The 24,183-nt window shown below is 30.2% G+C and overlaps 1 protein-coding gene across 1 annotated transcript; it reads left to right on the forward strand.

Moving 5' to 3' along the window:
• The first annotated feature begins 7,155 nt into the window (after window positions 1-7,155).
• On the forward strand, window positions 7,156-19,293 carry LOC131180045 (germin-like protein subfamily 1 member 13). Its single transcript, XM_058147633.1, has 3 exons — window positions 7,156-7,333; window positions 7,492-7,754; window positions 19,108-19,293. Exons 1-3 carry the CDS (start codon window positions 7,213-7,215, stop codon window positions 19,291-19,293), a joined length of 570 nt encoding a protein of 189 aa, XP_058003616.1. The 5' UTR covers window positions 7,156-7,212.
• The last annotated feature ends 4,890 nt before the right edge of the window (window positions 19,294-24,183 follow it).

Raw genomic sequence — 24,183 nt, forward strand, 5'->3', positions numbered from 1 at the left:
GGGAAAGAAAATACAGAAAAAGGGTTGAAAATTCAAAAATTATTAGAACGGGGTGAGTTGAAAATACAGACACGAGTCAAAGTAACATTTTTAGTTGGGACGCTATCATGGATAGCGTGCGGAGGCAAATCAGTTGGGACGCTGTTAAGAACAGCGTCCTAAGAAATACGACCATTCGCGTCCAAATTTAAAAAAAAAAAAAAAAAAAAAGCTATACGCTACTTATAGTAGCGTCCAGCTTTTGTTTTAATTTTTTTTAATATTTTAAATAAAATATAAATATTAATTTAATAAATAATATTATAATAATTAATATTATATATTATAATATTTTTATTATAAAAAATTATTTTTTAATTTAAAATTAAATTAAATTTTAATTAAATAAAAATTTAAAATATAAAATATTATTATAATAAAAGAATTAAAAAAATTAAATGAAAATCTGGATGCTACTTATAGTAGCGTCCAGCTTATTATTTAATTTTTTAATTATTTTATTTTTATATTTTAAGTAAAATATAAATATTATTTCAATAAATAATATTATAATAATTAATATTATATATTATAATATTTTTATTATAAAAAATTATTGTTTAATTTAAAATTAAATTTTAATTAAATAAAAAAATTAAAATATAAAATATTATTATAATAAAAAATTAAAAATTAAAATAAAAAATCTGGACGCTATTTATAATAGCGTCAAGATTTTATTTTTAATTTTTTAATTATTTTATTTTATATTTTAAATAAAAATAAAAATATTATTTTAATAAATAATAGTATAATAATTAAAATTGTATATTATAATTTTTTATTATAAAAAATTATTTTTCAATTTAAAATTAAATTAAATTAAAAAAATATAAAAAAAATTTAATTTAATTTTAAAATAATTTTAATTTTTTATTTAATTAAAATTTAATTTAATTTTAAATTGAAAAATAATTGTTTATAATAAAAAATTATAATATATAATTTTAATTATTATACTATTATTTATTAAAATAATATTTATATTTTTATTTAAAATATAAAATAAAATAATTAAAAATAAAATCTGGATGCAATTGTAAATAGCGTCCAGATTTTTCATTTTAATTTTTAATTATTTTATTATAATAATGTTTTATATTTTAATTTTTTTTTCTTTAATTAAAATTTAATTTTAAATTAAACAATAATTTTTTTATAATAAAAATATTATAATATATAATATTAATTATTATAATATTATTTATTGAAATAATATTTATATTTTATTTAAAATATAAAATAAAATTATGAAAAATAAAATCTGGATGCAATTGTAAATAGCGTCCAGATTTTTTATTTTAATTTTTAATTATTTTATTATAATAATATTTTATATTTTAATTTTTTTATTTAATTAAAATTTAATTTTAAATTAAAAAATAATTTTTTATAATAAAAATATTATAATATATAATATTAATTATTATAATATTATTTATTGAAATAATATTTATATTTTATTTAAAATATAAAAATAAAATTATGAAAAAATTAAATAAGAAGCTGGACGCTACTATAAGTAGCGTCCAGATTTTTATTTAATTTTTTTAATTCTTTTACTATAATAATATTTTATATTTTAATTTTTTATTTAATTAAAATTTAATTTAATTTTAAATTAAAAAATAATTTTTTATAATAAAAATATTATAATATATAATATTAATTATTATAATATTATTTATTAAAATAATATTTATATTTTATTTAAAATATTAAAAGAAATTAAAACAAAAGCTGGACGCTACTATAAGTAGCGTCTAGTTTTTTTTTTTTTTTTTTTTTAAATTTGGACGGGAATGGTCGTATTTCTTGGGACGCTGTTCCAACTGATTTGCCTCTGTACGCTATCCTTGATAGCGTCCCAACTAAAAATATTATTTTGATTCGCGTCTGTATTTTCAACTCACCCCGTTCTGATAATTTTTGAATTTTCAACGCTTTTTCCATATTTTCTTTTCCATGAGACACCCGTACAGTAATTTTCCCGACAATGAGTGTCTTAATTAACTCAATCCTACTTTCGTGGAGTTGAAATTAACTAAAACCCATTAGGTTCCTTAATAAATCTATTAATCCTCTTAATCCTTAGTTTATCTCTAGATCTAAGTTAATTAAGTCCAAGTTCTTGATTATCTTTCATAAGATTTTCTCCTTTCGCTGCTTCAATTAAGGATTATGAACAATACTTAATAGGATCCTACACTAAGCATGTCATTAGGCACACAAGAAATAAATAAAACCTAATAAAAACCATAAAATGTGGATTACCCAACTAAAATCCATAAAATATCTTAAATATTACGTACCCAAACTCCAGAATCTTAGGAAAAACTACTCACTATCCATATTTAATAGAAAGAATTCTAAGCAAATTAGGCAGTAAATTTGGAAAATGATCTAAGAACTAAGAAACCTAGTGAAAGAAATGTAGAAAAATGGTGAAAAAAATAAGATGTTTCCAAATCTGGGCAAGGAATAGAAAAATGCCGGCTGCTACTTGCTTCCTTTCCTTTTCTCTGTCTTCCTCCTTTTCTTCCCGTTGTCAAATGAGGTAAAATGTCTCTATTTATATTCCCTGATAAAAGTCCTAAAATGGCGTGTGTAAGGTAATGATTCACATGGGAGAATCTCCTTTCTAGCTCATTTATGAAGATGTGCACAGGTTATGCAAGATCTTATACAAATCTGATAGTTTCCAGAGCCTGTGCAAGTTCCTACATGTTTTGAAATCTTCCATAAAAGTGCACAATCGAGCTACACAGGTTATGCAGCAAACTGTGCAAGTTTCAGTCAGTTAGGAATTCCTTCCGTGAAACTGCACAAGTGAAGGTGTGAAAGTGCACAAGCTGTGCCGCACGTTGTGCAGATTTCAACAGGTGCAAGATTTCTTTCGTGAAGCTGCATAAGAGGCCTGCATAAGCTATGCAGTATATTGTGCACTTTTCAGTAGGTTTATAATTTCTTCTGATTCCTGTGTAAAAACTGCACAGCCTGTGCAATAAGTTGTGCAGATTTCTGCAACTTCGCATTCTTCAATTTCCAAGCTTCGTTTTAGCACTTTTGGATCTTGAAATCACTCCTTACTTGCACAATTACTTTTTAGTTCCTCAAAAACACCATTTAATCTACAAAACAAAAGCAAAAATTACAAATTAGTCCAAAAATTGATAATTCTCAACTCAACTCAACTCAACTAAGCCTTTATCCCAAAAATTTGGGGTCGGCTATATGGATTCGCTTTTTCCACTCTGAACGATTTTGGATTAAATCCTCAGAAATGTGTAATGCTTCTAAGTCATATTGTACTACTCTCCTCCAAGTCAATTTAGGTCTACCCCTTTTTTTCTTTCTATCCTCTAACCTAATGTGCTCTACTTGTCTAACTGGAGCCTCCGTATGTCTACGCTTCACATGACCAAACCACCTCAATCTCCCTTCTCTCAACTTATCTTCAATTGGCACCACTCCTACCTTTTCTCTAATACTTTCATTACGGACTTTATCTAGTCTAGTATAGCCACTCATCCACCTTAACATTCTCATCTCTGCAACTCTTATCTTAGATGCATACGACTCTTTCAGTGCCCAACACTCACTACCATATAACATAGCCGGTCGTATGGCTGTACAGTAAAATTTTCCTTTCAATTTATTGGGAATCTTACGATCACATAAAACTCTTGTGGCACGTCTCCACTTCAACCATCCGGCTTTAATCCTATGACTAACATCCTCCTCACATCCCCCATCTACTTGAAGGACTGAGCCTAGATATTTAAAGTGATTACTTTGGGACAGTACCACTCCATTCAAACTAAATCCTTCCCTATCACCAGTTTGGCCTTCACTGAACTTGCAATGCATGTATTCTGTCTTCGTTCTACTTAACTTAAAACCCTTTGACTCTAGAGTACTTCTCCAAAGTTCTAGCTTCCTATTGACTCCTTCTTATGTCTCATCTATCAGAACAATATCATCCGCAAACATCATGCACCAAGGAATACTCTCTTGTATATGTTTCGTCAGTTCATCTAAAACTAATGTGAAAAGGTAAGGGCTTATGACTGTAAAATGACTATGAAATTTAATCCAAATGACTATATAAAATGCATATATCAATTCATAAAAAAGACCATAGAGTCGAAGAGTAGAATGCGCAACCCGTATATTAGTAAATTTACATACTCTATTAATACTATTGGATTTTTCAAAATTTTTATATTATTTGTTATACGAGTGATTAGTTTCATTTATGTAAAAATATAATATGTTGAATATTATATATATATATATATATATATATATATATATATATATATTAACTTTATGCCTAATTAATAAAATATTTTTCATTTCTATATAAAAAAAATGTGGTGAATGTTAATTAAAGAGGAAATTACCAAAGACTAATTAAGGTAGCTACCTAATGTCATATTCTTTATGGATTAAAAAAATAAAGAGACATGCCTGTTATCATGGATTGAATAAGTAAAGAGGATCACGTAAGACTATATATAATATGTCCCGTGTTCTTCTGTATATATAATTTATGTTCTGGATTAGGTGCAATTACAGATTTAATTATATGTGTTTCGTTACAAATATGCAAACATTTTTTTAATCTTCTGTTGAACTGTCAACATTGTGATCAGTTTTCAATATAATTCAGGGACCTTGAATTATTGATAAGACAAAAATCAGTAAAAATACAATGCAAATGCATGGCGGCCCTAATCTTAAGAGACCCAACAAAATTTGTTTTTGATAAAATAAACTTCACCCAAAAAAAATATTTTATTGGTGAAAAATTATTCAGATATTAGAGAAAATAAAATCTGCAAATATAAATATGAAGGATCTCTTGATTTTGAAAATCTCAGTTATGAATAATTATCATTAAATTATTATCTTATAAAAGTAAGAGTGCCTAATCATTCATGTAATGTAAATAGAAAGCAATGGGTGGGTGAGTTCAATACTAATGTTTGTTAAAATAGTCAGCTCAAGTTATCTTATCCTTTTCAGGAATCCAACTACTCTTCACGTCCTTAAATATGCATTATGTATCTGACCTCGATAAAAGATATTCTAAGCAGGAGTATATTCTCATTTTCAATTATATTATTAAAATAATTAAATAAAATTTAATTAATGAATTAAAATATTACATATATTTTAAGATTGCTTGAATTGCTGGACTATGAAATGTACATGTGTTAGGCGGGTGGTGACAGACAAAGAAATTTAATTTAGGAAAATCTAATTAAATTATAATTTGTAAAAATAATATAAATAAAATAAATATAAGTTAACAGAGAAAAAGTTAATACTCTGTTATAAATAAATTATAGTGATAAAAATAAACATCTTAATTTTTTTCAACAAAATTAATTTGTTAAAAATTAAATAGATTTGTTATAAATTCAAAAATAAAATGAATATTTTATATTATAAATTATTGAACTTAAATATATATTAATGACTTACAATTAAAAAAAAACCTTGTCCAATTTATTTAAAATCTACTCTTTTTTCAAAAAAAATATTAAAAAATTATTTTAACCATCCTAATTGTAAATGTGTTTGATTACACTTACATATATCTAATGGATTTATCTATAAATTATAAACATGAATACATATATTTTAGCACATTTAATTGTAATAATTTAAGATACGATACATACATGATATTTTAATAAAAAAATTATATTTATTACATTTGCGAAATAATATATGTATATAATTATTTAAATATAAAATATATTAACTATGTAAATATAAAATTTAAAAAATAATGAATTAATTTGTTTAATCTTAAACATATAAAGATTAAATTATTGGTTTCGTCAAAATGATAATAATTAAATTGTTTCAATTGAAATTTGTGTTAAGAGTATATTAAAAATAAGTACTATTTTCTTGATGGATTAAAAATAGGACTAACTTGTTTGATTTTAAAAATATAGAAACTAAATTATATATTTCACCAAATATCAAAGATGAAATTATAGATTATTTTAGGAAAAAAATTAATTTTTGAAAAATTACCACTACACTCCTGCAAACTTTTAAAATCTTAGGGACTCGATGCCCGCTGTTGGTGGGTTTCCTAATTATCTGAAGATAGAAAGTGCAGTTTGGAGGCCATAGCTTTCAAAATGTAAACCAACATAGAAGGACAACAAAAGCCAATTCGACTTTATGTGCTTGATTATTTTTAAGTAATTTATTTTTTATTGACTTTCAAAGTCCTTACCATTCGACTTTATGTGCATGATTATAATCTTAAGGATATCTTAATCCAACTATCACAATTAATTAATAGTAGATTACTTTGACTCATCCAATCCAATTAATTAAATCCACGATAGCATATGAAATTTTCTTTTTAATTAATTCAAGGATCCTTAATCCAAATACGTTTCTATTATCACATAAGCTACAACGATTAATTTTTTGTGCCAAAATTAAATTACTTTACTTTAATCGAGTGGTTGTGCAATATATTATCAAATTTTTTTTACCAAAGTTTTATTGAATTTTAGTTGCCCATTTTATTAACTAATTTTTCACGCACAGTAATTAAGGATAATGTAGACAACTTTGAGCTTTTAAATATCAAAATGGGCAGTTCAAAAAAGAAAAAAAAAAAAAAAATATATATATATATATATATATATATATATATGTGTGTGTGTGTGTGTGTGTGTGTGTGTGTGTGTGTGTGTGTGTGTGTGTGTGTGTGTCTGTGTGTGTGTGTGTCTGTGTTTATGTTATAATGGAAAAAGTTGTACAAATCCTTATACCCTCTCTCGCCCTTGAAGCAAAAACAGGGGTGAAAAAAAGAAAATTAATTAACTCTAGGAGGTGAAAATGAAGAACTTCATCACAACTCTCAGAAGCTTGAAAGAGTTGAATCAGTCCAATTTGATATTGCAAATTAATTCAAAAGGAGGGATGATTTAATGATTAAATGTATGCATATACAATTGTAGAAGAATTGGTCATTGGTGAAATAAAAAAAAGGTAACCATTAACGACTACCTGGCAACCTTTCACATTAGAGAATTTTGAGAGACTTTCATCTATAAATACTCATCTATTCATGCAAGATTTTTCACATCTTCCCCTCAACGACTAAAGGCTAAAGAAAGTAGTCATATAATGAAGAGCTTTCATTTCCTTGTCTTATTGTCTCTGGCATTGGCTTTCTCTTTTGCCTCTGCCTTTGACCCTAGCCCTCTCCAGGACTTCTGTGTTGCCATACCTGAACCTAAGAATGCTGGTATATATAAGCTTGCTTTCAGTTTTTCGGCTTTCTTTCATGTTTCTGTCATAGCATTATCCTATAAATATCAGTATTTCCTGTATAGAAATCTTTTTCTCATTTTGTTATATGCATGTTCAATGGTTACTGACAATTACTTTGATATATTAATGCAGTGTTTGTCAATGGGAAGTTCTGCAAGAACCCAAACCTTACTGTAGCTGAAGATTTCTTTTTTCCGGGACTCAATGTTCCTGGAAATACAGGAAATCGAGTTGGATCCAATGTCACCCTCGTGAATGTTGATAAACTATTTGGACTTAATACTCTTGGTATTTCTCTCGCTCGGTTAGACTTTGCACCCAATGATGGCTTAAATCCTCCTCACACCCATCCTCGTGCCACAGAGATCCTTGTAGTCGTGGAAGGCACCCTATATGTTGGTGTAGACCCTTATTTTGTGATGAGTATGTACATTGAGGCCGTGGGAAACCCGATGATGAAAAATTATATGACTGTAAGATGTAATTGGAGGCATGGAGCTGAATTATTAATTCCGTGGCATGATCTTGAAAAAAATAAAAATAATAATAAAATTTTGGGGAAATTAATTTAATTAAATTTAAATAAAATTTTATTTTGTTTAAATTTAATATGGGTAGTTCTTAAATGAATCTAATTAAGTTTAATTGGGCTCTATGGGCCTAAGAAAGCCTAGTTAGGAATTTTAAATGGGACCCATTTAATTATTTTCTAAAAATTAAAATAACAAAATATCTCTCTCCTCCTTGACCCCACTCTCTTCCTCACTCCCTATTGGTGCCTTCCATTTTTTCCTGTCTTCCTATTGGTTGAAACACCTCACCCATATCCCAATCTTATTCGAATTCTGCAATGTGATTGTTTAAGTCATCTAAACTTTATCACCCTAAGACTCCAAATCCTACCACACCTCTTCCTCATTCCCTATTGGTGCCTTCCATTTTTTCCTGTCTTCCTATTGGTTGAAACACCTCTCCCATATCCCAGTCTTATTCGAATTCTACAATCGTAGTTGTTTAAGTCATCTAAATTTTATCATCCTAAGACTCCAAACCCTATCACACCTCTCTCCCAAAACCCTATAAATACCCTACTGGAGAAAAAAAAAAAAAAAGAGGGGGATGAAAGGAAAGAGGAAGAGAAAATTCAGAGCTACAGGAAATTTGGAGATATTCAAGACTCTTTGAGTTTTTCCTTATTTTTTCTTTTCTTCAAGAAGATTTTCATACAAGATTTCTGGAAGGTCAGTTTTTGTTGTTTTCTTTTCAAGATTCAAGATCTATGCCACACAATATTTTAATTCTATGCTCTTTGTCTTCAATTTATTTTATACGTTCATATTGATCATGTAATCATGTTTAATTTGAGGGGATACACAACTCTGCACATGTTTAGTTTCTGTCTCTCGTATTTTTATTATTTTTCTTTATTTTCTGAATCTGTAAAAAATTTGTAAAAATTATATTCATATTCTACACGAAATTCCATTAATTTTACGCTCAAGAATCACTAAAAAAGCTTTAATATTTTGTAAGTTATGGCTGTTTGAAGTTAGGGTTCCTGTAAAATCTGATTTGCAGGATATCCGACTTGTGGAGCCCATATCTCCCTTGTTCCTTAATATTTTTGTGCAAATCTAGTGTCTAAAATTAACTTCAGAATCTTATGAATCTTTTCCAATTGGTTTTGCATTCATATCTTTTGTGGTTAATGAGTTATGAATTTTACAAAAAAGTAGTACGATTCTGTCACTTAGAAGAGTTACGATTTATGTAGATCATTCGGCTAGGGTTTTGTTTGATTTATAAATTTTATGTTATTGTATGATATATAGGCTGTCTTCTGTAATTTTTTTATGATTTTTAGGCGTGTTTAACTATTTTTAAAAAATCGAATTTGTTGCTACTGTTAATCTGCCAGAATTTGAAAATTATATATTTGTGCATGTTCTTGTATTTTCTTAGGTTTTAATTGATATTTGATCTATTTTCTGTATTCTTTTAATTCAAGAAGTGTTATAAAGTGTTTGGATCATGTTAGAAGACTTAGACTATTAGATAGTTGTAACTAATTAAGAGTCTTAACCCTTTAGGAGACCAGAGTTAGAATCCAATGTAAATTGTTATTAATATTTTCTTTATTTCTTTTATTTTCTTTAGTTTCTTTATTTTTTATTACAAACAAAATTGGTAAGTAGCTCTAAGGTAAGTACCAAAGAGGGCATTTGCGTGGAGCTTATATGGAGCTAAACGGGAGTAAGCCAGGGATATCATTGTCATACTAGAAGAGAAGACCCTTTTTTTAAGTGTAGCTTGCCCCAATGGCAACTGCATTTAACAACAGGTAAGTAGCTCTAAACTTCTCGAATAACCATTGGCATGAAATTGTAGTAATAATAGAACTTTTATTTGGTAAATTAAAATTAACTTTGTTTTTAATTTAACTGACTTTTGCATGTAATTAATTTAAATAAATACTTTGTAAATTAAAATTAATCTTGTTTGTAAATTAAATTAACATTGGCATGTAAATAAATTTAATTTAATACTTGGTAATTGTAAAATAAATTTGCATGTTAGAAATCTTTATTAGGTTGTGATTGTTTGGGCCTTATGTGATATTAGAATAAATTACACATGTACATAATTAACTTAGTTTAATTATCCTTAGGGTAACTTGGTGAAATTAATTAATTATGTTAAATAGAAACGTAGGGTTATTTGAAATTGAATTTGTTTGTAAATTAAATTCTCAATAATAAATTAATTTTAGTCATCTGGTAAATATCATTTAAATAATTAGCAACCCCATAGATAGGAATTACTTGTGCATGAAAATTGTGTGTAAACAACAATCCTTTTGTGAATTACTTGCGTGTGTAGGATTAGAATTGCATTTTTAGGATAAAGTTTAATAAAGGAATAATAAACAAGACTTCTAGAAACATTAGTAGAGGACTGGCACTCGAATTAACGAGGTTAGACCAGGCGTAAGGGGTGCCTAACACCTTCCCTTACGTACCCACTATCCGAACCTAGACATTGGGCTATGGTAATGACGGTTGTGGAAACTCGCAAGGAGTAAGTTGCCATCCATGACCCTCGGAAGAAACATCAATATGTCCTGGTTATTACCCGGGTGGCGACTCCTGTCTATCTATGCCTTCGTGGCATAAATCCTTAGTACCGTGGTAGTGTTATGGGAAGACGGTACTTACCAGTGGTTTGATTCTATTAGGATTGTATGAAGTGCATGCCTAGGAAATGCTGTCTAAGGAGGTGGTACTTAAGTGAGACCATTGTGACTCCACCATCTTTCCTGGGCATTACCTGGTGCATTTTATATAATTCTAATAGATGATATTTCGCCTCACGCCCCACCTCCCACAGTTTGGCGACTCCACTGGGGATTAAATGGATAGTTACTCCAACATGTTTCTATTAGTCTAATATTATTCCTCTGTTAAACTTTTTGCATTGCACTACACTATCACACGGATCACTCTTACCCTTTTTAGCCCCGTTAGTACTAGCCAAGGAAACCATAGCTCTACTCGAGCTATGACGAATTGGTGAATGCTAGCACCCCATGCCTGTACCTTCGAGTATATAAAAGAGCCATAGCTCCGGCCGTTGTGCTTAATGGACAAGCTCTCGCATGGGTGACCCTTTTCCTACCCAATAAAGCCCATGAGCCATAGATTTCAACCCTAGGTACCCTATAGATTTTTGTTGTGCTGGATTCGTATCCTTACTGTTCAAACCATAAGTTCTAGTGGTAGTTGAGATGAACCTAGGCCTATGCATAAACCCAATGTGTGTATAGGCCCAAGTCCATTTTAAAACCCATGTTAAGCAAGAGGATGCTTACTTATAGTTAAACTTTAAGGATACAAATCATTTGTTTATAGAGGAAAGGTCATCCTGGACCACCCCTTGTTGGTGTGTCCAGTGTACCATAGCCTAGGATAAAGTTTTTTCTTACCCTGCACGTGAGAGTTGAAGGTATAAGGGGGCGAAGATTCAGTTCTGGAGATTTTTTTTTCGGTTTTGATTCAGTCTTTGGTCCGATTTTAGTTCAGTTTATATGGTCTGGTTTTGATTTAGTTTTGGTTCTAGTGGTATGGTTCGATTTTGGTTTTGTAAAAGTAAAAAAAAATAAAAAATAAAAATAAAAATAAAAAATGGTCCATTCATGCATTGCATTCATGTACATAGCATGCTTAGGTTAACCCCTAAATCCTTTTTTTTTTTTTTTTTTTTTTTTTTTTTTTTGAGCAAACATAGCCTCAAAACACACCAAAGAGACTTCCAATTAGGTCACTTGGGTTAGGGAATGGAAGAAACTAGTAAGGATTTCTCCTGCACTACTTAAGATGGAAAAAACTATGGCCGTGCTTGATGAAATATTGAATGCCAAGATGTTTGAGCTAGAAGAGACAATTGTGGTCAACTTTAGAAAGAGGCCCCGAGGTAGGCCAATTAAGTGGCATTAAAGTTATTGAGGTTCAAATTGTGTCTCACACCCCAAGGAGATTTTTTCCAAATCAGCCAACCCTTATCCTAAGTTTTGGAGCGTCTCAAAGTTCAAGACCTCCTACAGCTCTTAGCACCCAGACCACTACCAAATCTACTCCCACCTAGCTATGATATCAACCAATGTTGCGGGTTCTACCAAGCCCACAATCATGACACCGACTGATGCTTTCAACTTAAGCATGATATCTAAGACCTAATTGATGCCAAAAGGATAATTGACCCAGAAAATCAACCCAAAAGCCCCATGCCTAGCCAAAATTTCCACCTATACCAGGTCTCTACATGATCTCCATCACCCCAAATAACCCTAACAGAATTATTGACTTTATCCAACCCATCCAAAAGCCCAATGAACCTATCCAACCCATCCAAAAGCCTAATGAACCTCAGTCTATAATGGTTGTTGACATTTGTGATAATTCTAGCTATGATGAGGGTCCTTTGGATGTCTAGACTGATTCTGATGAGGAGATAGTTACATTACAACTAGATGGTTCAGTTCCACTAGTGTCTGATTTTCAAGTTATTGGGATCTATGAAAATTAGATGGATCTAAAAGTGGCTACAATGAAAAAATGGATGAAGTATTTTCCTAGCATAGGCCTAGGAGCAAGTATAGATGGCCTAGTGGTTTTTCTTAAAATGAAGGGGTAGATCACAAGGTATGATTTGGGCTATGAGCCAACTAAAGACGAAAAAGAGTCAAAACCTCCTAAGTTCTTGAAAGAGAGGGGCAATTACCTAGACATATGATTAAGAGTTACTACATGTGAAAGTGCTAAAGCAGAAAATCAGGACCATTGATCTAAGGGCTGCATAGAAAGCTAAGCACCTAAAGTTACACTCCTAAGTTTGAGTTTGTCTTTTGTAATGCTCACAGTAGTGATACTGATGTTTCCAATTCTGATGTACTTGATAAAGATTTTGAGGCAAAGATCAATAACATGACCAGTCCTTTTGCTTACTTGTTTGATGTTTATTCTAATAGGCGTATGCATGGCATTCATAATCATTTAGAATCAGTTTCTATTAATGCTTCAAAATCGATCTCTATTAATTTGGGTACACCAAATAATCCTAAAGACATTAAGTTAGCTGAAGATTTAACCCAAGAAGAAAGAGATAAATTTATAGCCTTGTTAACAAAGTACCAAGAAGCACATGCCTCGAGCTTAAAATCAGATGGCCGATTCCCAAGCCACACTGGTATCCCCATAGGAAAAGAGTGATGAAAAGTTGACTTAGCCAGTTATCCTAATGAGGAGTAAAATTTTATGCTATGAAGGATTAGTAGTAGCACATATGGACCTAGAGGGAGAAGGAAAATGATATGAAGACATAAGGAGGTCTCTGGAAGTGAGAGAATACTCACAATAAGCCTACAAAAGAGATAGAGCAACAATTCATGGATTAGCCACTCAACTTACTTTAGCTGGGGGGCAATTCTACAAACTCTTATGTGTGATAGAAAAACAGGCTGAGCAAATAATGAAAGAAATACTTGCAGGAAATTTGTGGTCCCCATATGAATGGAAATGTTCTAGTTGGGAAAAAATGTTCGAAACATATACGGATTGGCCTGAAAAACTCCCTTATGTTCTTTAAGATTATCGTAGTATTACAAGGACATCCACGAGGGCAACCCCATTCTCTTTAGTGTATGGGATTAAAGTAGTGCTATCCATTAAGCAAGAGGTCAAATCCTTAAGAGTGATGCTAGAAGCTAAGATCCTAGAAAATGAGTGGGCCTATAAGAAGAACTAGCTTTGATTGATGAAAAGAGGATGCGAGCCTTGTATCATATGCAGGCTTATCAAAGGAAGATAACTAGAGGCTTTAATAAGAAGGTGAAGCCGAGAAAGATCAAAGAGGGAGATATGGTTGTGAAACAAACTCGGCCCATCCCTTTTGATCCGAGAGGAAAGTTTAAGCCAAACTGGGATGGTCCACACATAGTCAAAAGATCTTGCTTCTGTAAGAATATCAGACCTGGATGGGAATGAATTTCAAGAACCAGTCAATTTAGATAGGCTTAAATGGTACTTTGTGTGAGACAGGCCCGCTAAGCTGAAAACCTGCAAAAGGCGGTCTAGGCAAAAGTAAGGGTCAAAGAAAAAAGAACGAAAAAAAAGAAAAAGAAAAAAGAAAAGAAAAGAAAAGAAAAGAAAAAAATGCTAGATTGAAAACCTACAAAAGGCAGTCTAGGCAAAAGGAGAGATGAGAGAAGATCTGGATGGAAAACCTGAAAAGGCCATTCGGCAGGTTATAAAGCTTATTTCTAACTTTGGAAGGTTAGAAATTTAGCAAAACTAAATGTAAGAGGGAGTAATGGTGTACCTGAATAAATAAAGAAGTGTTTATTGCATTAACCAGGAATAGGTTTTATTGAATTATGATTGTGAATGTTTTGTGTCTTGAGGGATATATCAAAAGATTAAGTAATTGAACTGCATTGTTTTGATTTAATCTATTGTCTTGTGAGCATGATAGAATAGGTGCTTGATATGAATATCTTGGTGATTGTCTAATTTCAAAAAAAGAGAAAAAGAACAAGAAAAAGAAAAGAAAAAAAAAGAGCTCGCTAAGTGGAAAACCTGAAAAGTAGGCAAAAGTTAGAGTAAGCCCGCTGAGATGAAAACCCAAAAGGGCATTTCAGGCAAAACTTAGGGCACAGAGAATGAAGTTCATGGAAGAGAAATGAGTCAAGGCAGAAATCATGGGGAGAGAGAAGAAAAAGAAAAATCAGAGAGAAATTATATTGTGACCTAAAGGAAGTCTTTTTTGGTGAATCATTTTTCTCAAAAAAAATTTGAGGTTATAAGAAAGTTTTTGCAAAAAGAGGTCCCCCAGAGGACTAAGTTTTTTTTAGAATCTCTAGCAAAATCAGCATGCCCATGATAGGAAGTAGAGAGAAACATAAAAATTAGAGAGAATTTTGAGACCCAGTCATCCTAATTTTTTTCAAATCATGAATTAGATATTTTTTGGTAAGTCCTTAGACATTGTTTAGGGCGCATGACATAGTTGTGTAAGGCATAGAAGAACATGCATCAACATGTCACCTGTGGGTGTGTAAGGCGTAGAAGAACATGCATCACCACAGTTTCAAGTGTCGAACTACGAGGGGGTCTGATTCTTCCTCAGGATAGCGAGGGGGATACGTAGGTAGTTTAGGATCATGGTCCTAAATACGAACCCACAACATTTCATGATAGATGTTTTTTGGTAAGTCCTTAGACGTTGTTTAGGGCACATGGCATAGTTGTGTAAGGCGTAGAAGAACACGCATCAACATGTCACCTGTAGGTGTGTAAGGCGTAGAAGAACATGCATCACCACAGTTTCAAGTGTCGAACTACGAGTGGGTCTGATTCTTCCTCAGGATAGCGAGGGAGATACGTAGGTAGTTTAGGATCGTGGTCCTAAATACGAACCCACAACATTTCATGATAGATGTTTTTTGGTAAGTCCTTAGACGTTGTTTAGGGCACATGGCATAGTTGTGTAAGGCGTAGAAGAACACGCATCAACATGTCACTTGTAGGTGTGTAAGGCGTAGAAGAACATGCATCACCACAGTTTCAAGTGTCGAACTACGAGTGGGTCTGATTCTTCCTCAGGATAGCGAGGGAGATACGTAGGTAGTTTAGGACTACGGTCCTAAATACGAATCCACAACATTTCAAAACACAGAGTTTCCATTATCATGAGACCGTAGCTAGTCTCATGATGCAGAGTGTATCGACAGAGTAAGATGCATTCGATTTTCACATTACAAAGTTATCACTGTTATGAGACCGTAGCTAGTCTCATGACACAGAGTGTATCGACAGAGCAAGATGCACTCAATTTTTACATGACACAGTTATCACCATTGTATGAGACCGTAGCTAGTCTCATGATGCGAGTGTATCGACAGAGCAAGATACACTCGTTTTTCACGTGACACAATTATTACTATTATGAGACCGTAGCTAGTCTCATAACATAGAGTATGTCGACCGAGCAAGATATACTTGATCCTCATAGCCAATGTTTCATAGTTATTAGAAATTTGAGTTTCACTTTGACGAAACTTGAGCAATGCTTCGCATTGATTTCAACTTTCGCCAAAGTGGGGGGCAAACTGTAGACCCTTATTTTGTGATGAGTATGTACATTGAGGCCGTGGGAAACCCGATGATGAAAAATTATATGACTGTAAGATGTAATTGGAGGCATGGAGCTGAATTATTAATTCCGTGGCATGATCTTGAAAAAATAAAAATAATAATAAAATTTTGGGGAAATTAATTTAATTAAATTTAAATAAAATTTTATTTTGTTTAAATTTAATATGGGTAGTTCTTAAATGAATCTAATTAAGTTTAATTGGGCTCTATGGGCCTAAGAAAGCCTAGTTAGGAATTTTAAATGGGACCCATTTAATTATTTTCTAAAAATTAAAATAACAAAATATCTCTCTCCTCCTTGACCCCACTCTCTTCCTCACTCCCTATTGGTGCCTTCCATTTTTTCCTGTCTTCCTATTGGTTGAAACACCTCACCCATATCCCAATCTTATTCGAATTCTGCAATCGCAGTTGTTTAAGTGATCTAAACTTTATCACCCTAAGACTCCAAATCCTACCACACCTCTTCCTCATTCCCTATTGGTGCCTTCCATTTTTTCCTGTCTTCCTATTGGTTGAAACACCTCTCCCATATCCCAGTCTTATTCGAATTCTACAATCGTAGTTGTTTAAGTCATCTAAATTTTATCATCCTAAGACTCCAAACCCTATCACACCTCTCTCCCAAAACCCTATAAATACCCTACTGGAGATAAAAAAAAAAAGAGGGGGATGAAAGGAAAGAGGAAGAGAAAATTCAGAGCTACAGGAAATTTGGAGATATTCAAGACTCTTTGAGTTTTTCCTTATTTTTTCTTTTCTTCAAGAAGATTTTCATACAAGATTTCTGGAAGGTCAGTTTTTGTTGTTTTCTTTTCAAGATTCAAGATCTATGCCACACAATATTTTAATTCTATGCTCTTTGTCTTCAATTTATTTTATACGTTCATATTGATCATGTAATCATGTTTAATTTGAGGGGATACACAACTCTGCACATGTTTAGTTTCTGTCTCTCGTATTTTTATTATTTTTCTTTATTTTCTGAATCTGTAAAAAATTTGTAAAAATTATATTCATATTCTACACGAAATTCCATTAATTTTACGCTCAAGAATCACTAAAAAAGCTTTAATATTTTGTAAGTTATGGCTGTTTGAAGTTAGGGTTCCTGTAAAATCTGATTTGCAGGATATCCGACTTGTGGAGCCCATATCTCCCTTGTTCCTTAATATTTTTGTGCAAATCTAGTGTCTAAAATTAACTTCAGAATCTTATGAATCTTTTCCAATTGGTTTTGCATTCATATCTTTTGTGGTTAATGAGTTATGAATTTTACAAAAAAGTAGTACGATTCTGTCACTTAGAAGAGTTACGATTTATGTAGATCATTCGGCTAGGGTTTTGTTTGATTTATAAATTTTATGTTATTGTATGATATATAGGCTGTCTTCTGTAATTTTTTTATGATTTTTAGGCGTGTTTAACTATTTTTAAAAAATCGAATTTGTTGCTACTGTTAATCTGCCAGAATTTGAAAATTATATATTTGTGCATGTTCTTGTATTTTCTTAGGTTTTAATTGATATTTGATCTATTTTCTGTATTCTTTTAATTCAAGAAGTGTTATAAAGTGTTTGGATCATGTTAGAAGACTTAGACTATTAGATAGTTGTAACTAATTAAGAGTCTTAACCCTTTAGGAGACCAGAGTTAGAATCCAATGTAAATTGTTATTAATATTTTCTTTATTTCTTTTATTTTCTTTAGTTTCTTTATTTTTTATTACAAACAAAATTGGTAAGTAGCTCTAAGGTAAGTACCAAAGAGGGCATTTGCGTGGAGCTTATATGGAGCTAAACGGGAGTAAGCCAGGGATATCATTGTCATACTAGAAGAGAAGACCCTTTTTTTAAGGGTAGCTTGCCCCAATGGCAACTGCATTTAACAACAGGTAAGTAGCTCTAAACTTCTCGAATAACCATTGGCATGAAATTGTAGTAATAATAGAACTTTTATTTGGTAAATTAAAATTAACTTTGTTTTTAATTTAACTGACTTTTGCATGTAATTAATTTAAATAAATACTTTGTAAATTAAAATTAATCTTGTTTGTAAATTAAATTAACATTGGCATGTAAATAAATTTAATTTAATACTTGGTAATTGTAAAATAAATTTGCATGTTAGAAATCTTTATTAGGTTGTGATTGTTTGGGCCTTATGTGATATTAGAATAAATTACACATGTACATAATTAACTTAGTTTAATTATCCTTAGGGTAACTTGGTGAAAATTAATTAATTATGTTAAATAGAAACGTAGGGTTATTTGAAATTGAATTTGTTTGTAAATTAAATTCTCAATAATAAATTAATTTTAGTCATCTGGTAAATATCATTTAAATAATTAGCAACCCCATAGATAAGAATTACTTGTGCATGAAAATTGTGTGTAAACAACAATCCTTTTGTGAATTACTTGCGTGTGTAGGATTAGAATTGCATTTTTAGGATAAAGTTTAATAAAGGAATAATAAACAAGACTTCTAGAAACATTAGTAGAGGACTGGCACTCGAATTAACGAGGTTAGACCAGGCGTAAGGGGTGCCTAACACCTTCCCCTTACGTACCCACTATCCCGAACCTAGACATTGGGCTATGGTAATGACGGTTGTGGAAACTCTGCAAGGAGTAAGTTGCCATCCATGACCCTCGGAAGAAACACTGAATATGTCCCGGTTATTACCCGGGTGGCGACTCCTGTCTATCTATGCCTTCGTGGCATAAATCCTTAGTACCGTGGTAGTGTTATGGGAAGACGGTACTTACCAGTGGTTTGATTCTATTAGGATTGTATGAAGTGCATGCCTAGGAAATGCTGTCTAAGGAGGTGGTACTTAAGTGAGACCATTGTGACTCCACCATCTTTCCTGGGCATTACCTGGTGCATTTTATATAATTCTAATAGATGATATTTCGCCTCACGCCCCACCTCCCACAGTTGGCTTTGTGACATCCAACCCTAATCGCCTTTTCACTAAAGTCTTATACCCAGGAGATGTTTTTGTATTTCCAATTGGTCTCATTCACTTCCAGTTTAATATTGCAAAGACCAATGCAGTTGCCTTTGCTGGTCTAAGCAGCCAAAACCCAGGTGTCATCACGATAGCAAATGCAATCTTCGGGCCTAATCCACCCATTAATCCTGATGTTCTCGCTAAGGCCTTCCAATTGAACAACGATGAAGTGGTAAAACTTCAGAAACTGTTTGCCAATGCATAAAACAACCATTTAAATTAAGTCAGTGCTGGTCACTGTTTAAGAATAAAGTTTAGTTATGTTCGATGCAGTGTCTCCAATAATTGAGCAAGCGTATCCTAATCAAATAAAATGATGTAATTTCTTGGTGTGCCTATTCTAATGACATAAAGAGATGTGTTCTTGTTCTGCCTTTCCTATATGTATATATATATGTATATATGTTGATTTATTTTGGTTACAGTATTGCATTTTTATTCATTTACTTCTCTAAGGGAAGGAGATCTGAAATCAACTCAAATAATGCATTATCATTACACTAATTATTATTTTAACTGTTATTAACAAAAATATAATTACACTAGTTTGCTTCACTGATTCTCTAGTCTTACGGATTGGTCAGTCCCATGTGTTAACGCTGTGTTCAACATCAAGTAGTTGTTGTTGTTGCTTTTTTTTGTTTAACATAACATAATGTTTTAGATAGATGCTCAAAGTTGTTGGAATATGCTCTTAATTAGTTAGAATTCAATGTTTAATTAATGCCACTAATATATGAACGTAATTCGAAGACTTGACTTCCCAAAATATACAAATATTTACAGGTACGCCAAAGCAGCATCTGCGGAAAAAAAAAAAGCTTCCGATTAAATTTTTTGGATAAATATTATAAGACAATATTGTTCAGCAGCTATTAGCTCACAAATGATGTACCCATTTTTCGGTAATCGATGACTGCTCAACCATCCACATGTAGTATGTTCCTTGCCAAATGAAATTAGACAGCAGACAAGATTCTGTTTTATTATCATTTAGAAAAATTAATTAAAGATATATTTTTTTTAAATTATGATTAAGATATTAATTCCCTAATTATATGTATATAAGTTACAAACTATTTACTTAGTTATTACTTTAATATTGTAATAAGTAGCTATTATTATTATTATTATTATTATTATTATTATTATTATTATTATTATTAACTAATTAAAAATATTAGACATATTTTATTAATTTTATAAATTTTTCATTTAATAATTCTTAAATTTTTAATTATTTCATTTAATTATAAAAATTTAAGAATTATATATATATATATATATTAAGATTAATAAAATAATTTAAAATTATGTTATGAAAATAGTCACATGTAGTTAAATACTTTGCTTTCTCTCTCCCTCTTTTACATATTTAATAATTTTTAATTTACTTTAATGTTATTTTATTTTTATTTATCTTATTTTAGTATTCATTTAATAAAGACATATTTTTTATTATATATTGAATACTATATAAAATGAATTGTGGAAAAATAAAATGAAATAAAAATTTATTTTCATAGTTATGGTAAACAATAAATTTATATTAATATTCAATCTTTATTATTTTTTTGATATTTTTTATGGTATATTAATAAATAATTAATATCATTAATTTAGTTAATATTAATCATGTTATGTTATATTATTTTATTATTATTTAGAAAAATTAATTAATGATACAATTTCTATAAACTATGATTAAGTTATTAATTTCCTAATTATGTATATGTAAGTTATAAATTATATAATTATTATATTTTAATATTATAATAAAGAGTTATTATTATTATTATTATTATTATTATTATTATTATTATTGTTATTATTATTATTACAAATGTCTAGAAAAGCTTAATTTAATTAGAGATAAAAAAAACTAAGAGTTAATGATATTAATTTATTAATTATATTCAATGATCACACATATGCTAATTTATGTATATTCAATGTTCGCTTTCTGATGAAGAGGTTGTTCAGATTTTATAAAATAAATTTAAGAAGAGATAAGATTTTAAATTTGTCATATTTATAACAAGTAACAATTTTTAATTAAATTTATTGATAATAATTTTTCTATATTTTTTAAACAGTTGTAATATATAATTATTATATAATTTTATTTTTAAATAGGATTATTAATTATTTTGATCTTCCATATATATATATATATATATATAATTGTTCTCAAGGAGATGACAAGTGACATTTTTTAAAAAAAACTCGCCATGTGTCTCATTCCATAAATGTTCTTTTTTATACTAATTATTATTTAATTTTTTTATTTCTCTAATTATCATTATTATTTACAATACTACCTTAATATTTATTATTTAAATTATTATTTTCTTTAAAATTTAATTTTTAAAAATTAAGATATTTTGTAATTAACTGTAATATTTAAAAATTATTTATATTATTTTTTTATAAATTCTTTTATGTAAAAACATTATTTGCCACATGTTACCATCCATAATAATAATAATAATAATAATAATAATAATAATAATAATAATAATAATAATAATAATAATAATAATAATAATAATATTTTAAAAAATAATTTAGAAGATAATAATAATAATAATAATAATAATAATAATAATAATAATAATAATAATAATAATAATAATAATAATAATAATAATAATAATAATAATAATAATAAAAGTTTATTAATGGCAAGTAGTTAAAAAAAATTAACCATTAATTTGTGATCTCATTATCAACTATCATTGATAAACTCATTTTATATAAGTATTTTAGGGTAATTTTGCATCCATTTTGCCTTTTAGTTTAGTAATTTTATGCTTTTAATGCTTATTTTAATTAATTTGTTAATTTTAATTTCATTATATTTGATTTTCAGAATTTTAATGTTTTTGATAGGTTTTAATAAAGTTTAAAGGCAAAAAGGTCCATATAGAAGAAATTCAAAGTGATTTAGAAGCCTAAAGTGGTGTGAAAAATGAAGAAAATTCACTTAAAGAAGAAGACCAGCCGAGACTTTCAAGGGCCTCAACATGCCCCGTGTTGAAGTTTGTGTGAAGATAAGAGTTAGCCAGTAGGAATCCACATGAGGCATATAAATTCATACTGGGTCTTGTAAACAGAGACTTCGGAACAAAACATGTCGAAAGTTTCATGGGCTTTAACATGCCCCGTGTGGCGGGTCGTATAAACAGAGATTTTAAAGCAAAATACGCCAAAAGTTTCAAGGACTCCCACATGCCCCGTGTAGCTGGTCATGCAGAATCTAAAGGCTCCTCCTCCGAATCAACATGAGGCATGTGGAAAACAACTTAAATCAACATGGCATGTGGGATGGCACTGGCAGATTTGCTGACATGGAAAAATTTTCTCTTTTCACACCTTTTATACCTTTTGTCCTTATCCCTTTAGAGACTATTTTTAGGGCAAACCTTGAGGGGATATATAAGCATCATATTCTCATTTTTACCATAAGGAGAGAGGGAGAGAAAAATCAAAAGAGGAAGGAAAAAGGGAATCACGCCATTTTTGGAGGAAGAATACCTGTAGAGTGACGTTTTCCATCTTCCATTTTCAGAGATTTAGATTCTCTTCTTCTGGGTTCTTTTATTTTTTAGTTTTATTTTCATGTTTTCTTGTTCTATTTCATATTTTCTACTTGTAAATACAAGTATGAGTGAGTATGTACTTAAGATTTCAGAGTTGGGTGTAATGATTTAAGTCTTATTTGTGGATTTGGTCTAGTTTTAACCAGATTTTAGAATATATAAACTTTGATTCTTATCTTGTGTGCTTATTTACATACCCATTGTTGGTACTCTTTGGGGTTTGTTCTTAATCTTAGATTGAAGGATCAAGAGGTGAAAATCTATGATAGATAATCAAGATAATGAACTTAATCACCTAGTGTTAGAAATAAACTAGTGGGTTAAGAGGAATTTCAAGTTGATTAAAATGCTTAAAGGGTTTTGGGTAATTAAACATTGCATGAGAATGGGGTTTAGTTTCCTTTAAAATTCTCTTTAGTTTGCTTGAAAGAGAAATTAAAGGAAATCAGAATCAACTTCCTTCAAACTTGTATTTCCCTTAATCTTGGCTTTGCCTATCTAAATCCCAATGAAATTTACTTCATGAACCTCAACTCTGGAATTAATTTTTACCATTAATTAATTAAATCTTTTGTTACTTGCTAAAATTTTAGTAAATTAGTATAGTGCTTAGAATTTTAATTACTTCATTCATTATAATTTCTTTATTTTCCCAATTTAATTTGCTACATCTCTTGCTCTATTTTTGGCACAAATTATTGATAGCCCAAATAATCATAACTTTTATAGTTTGGTACTCAAACAACAAATTTCTGTGGAATGATATCTTTTCTTTACTACTTGAACGACCCGTATACTTGTGGAGTACACAAACAAGTTTTTAGCGCCGTTGCCGGGGATTTGTTTGTTTGATATTAGACGATTGATTGTTTGGTTAATTTGGGCATTTTATTTTTTATTTTAATTTCTCTTCTTTATCATTTTACTTTGAGATTTTCTTATTTTGGTTTTTTCCGGTACATGTCTTTTATATGAGAAGAATAAAAAGTGTAGAAATTAATTTAATTTTTGATCCTGAGATTGAAAAGACAGCTAAAGCTTTAAGAGCACAGTCTAAAAGAAGAAAAGCTAAACTCAGAATTCAAAGACAACAAGAGCAACAAGTGATAGAAGCTATGGCAAACAACAACCGATCAATTAAGGATCATGCTTTTCCTAATTTTGGAGATTTTAGACCGAGTATTACGAGACCTAGAGTGGAAGCAAACAACTTTGAGTTGAAGCCCTCACTTTGTCAAATGGTTCAACAATCACATTTTGGGGGAGGTCCTACTAAGATTCGACATGTGCACCTTGCACATTTTCTTTAGATTAGAGACATGCTAAAGATAAATGGAGTGTCAGATGATGCCATCCGGCTGAGATTATTTCCTTTTTCTTTGAAGGATCGTGCTAGGGAGTGGTTGCATTCATTACCTCCGGGTTCAATAACTACTTGGGATGAGTTGTCACAAGCTTTCTTGGCTCAATACTTTCCTCCTAGCAAAACTGTA

Source organism: Hevea brasiliensis, chromosome 5, assembly GCF_030052815.1.
Source record: "Hevea brasiliensis isolate MT/VB/25A 57/8 chromosome 5, ASM3005281v1, whole genome shotgun sequence".
NCBI classification, from domain to species: domain Eukaryota; kingdom Viridiplantae; phylum Streptophyta; class Magnoliopsida; order Malpighiales; family Euphorbiaceae; genus Hevea; species Hevea brasiliensis.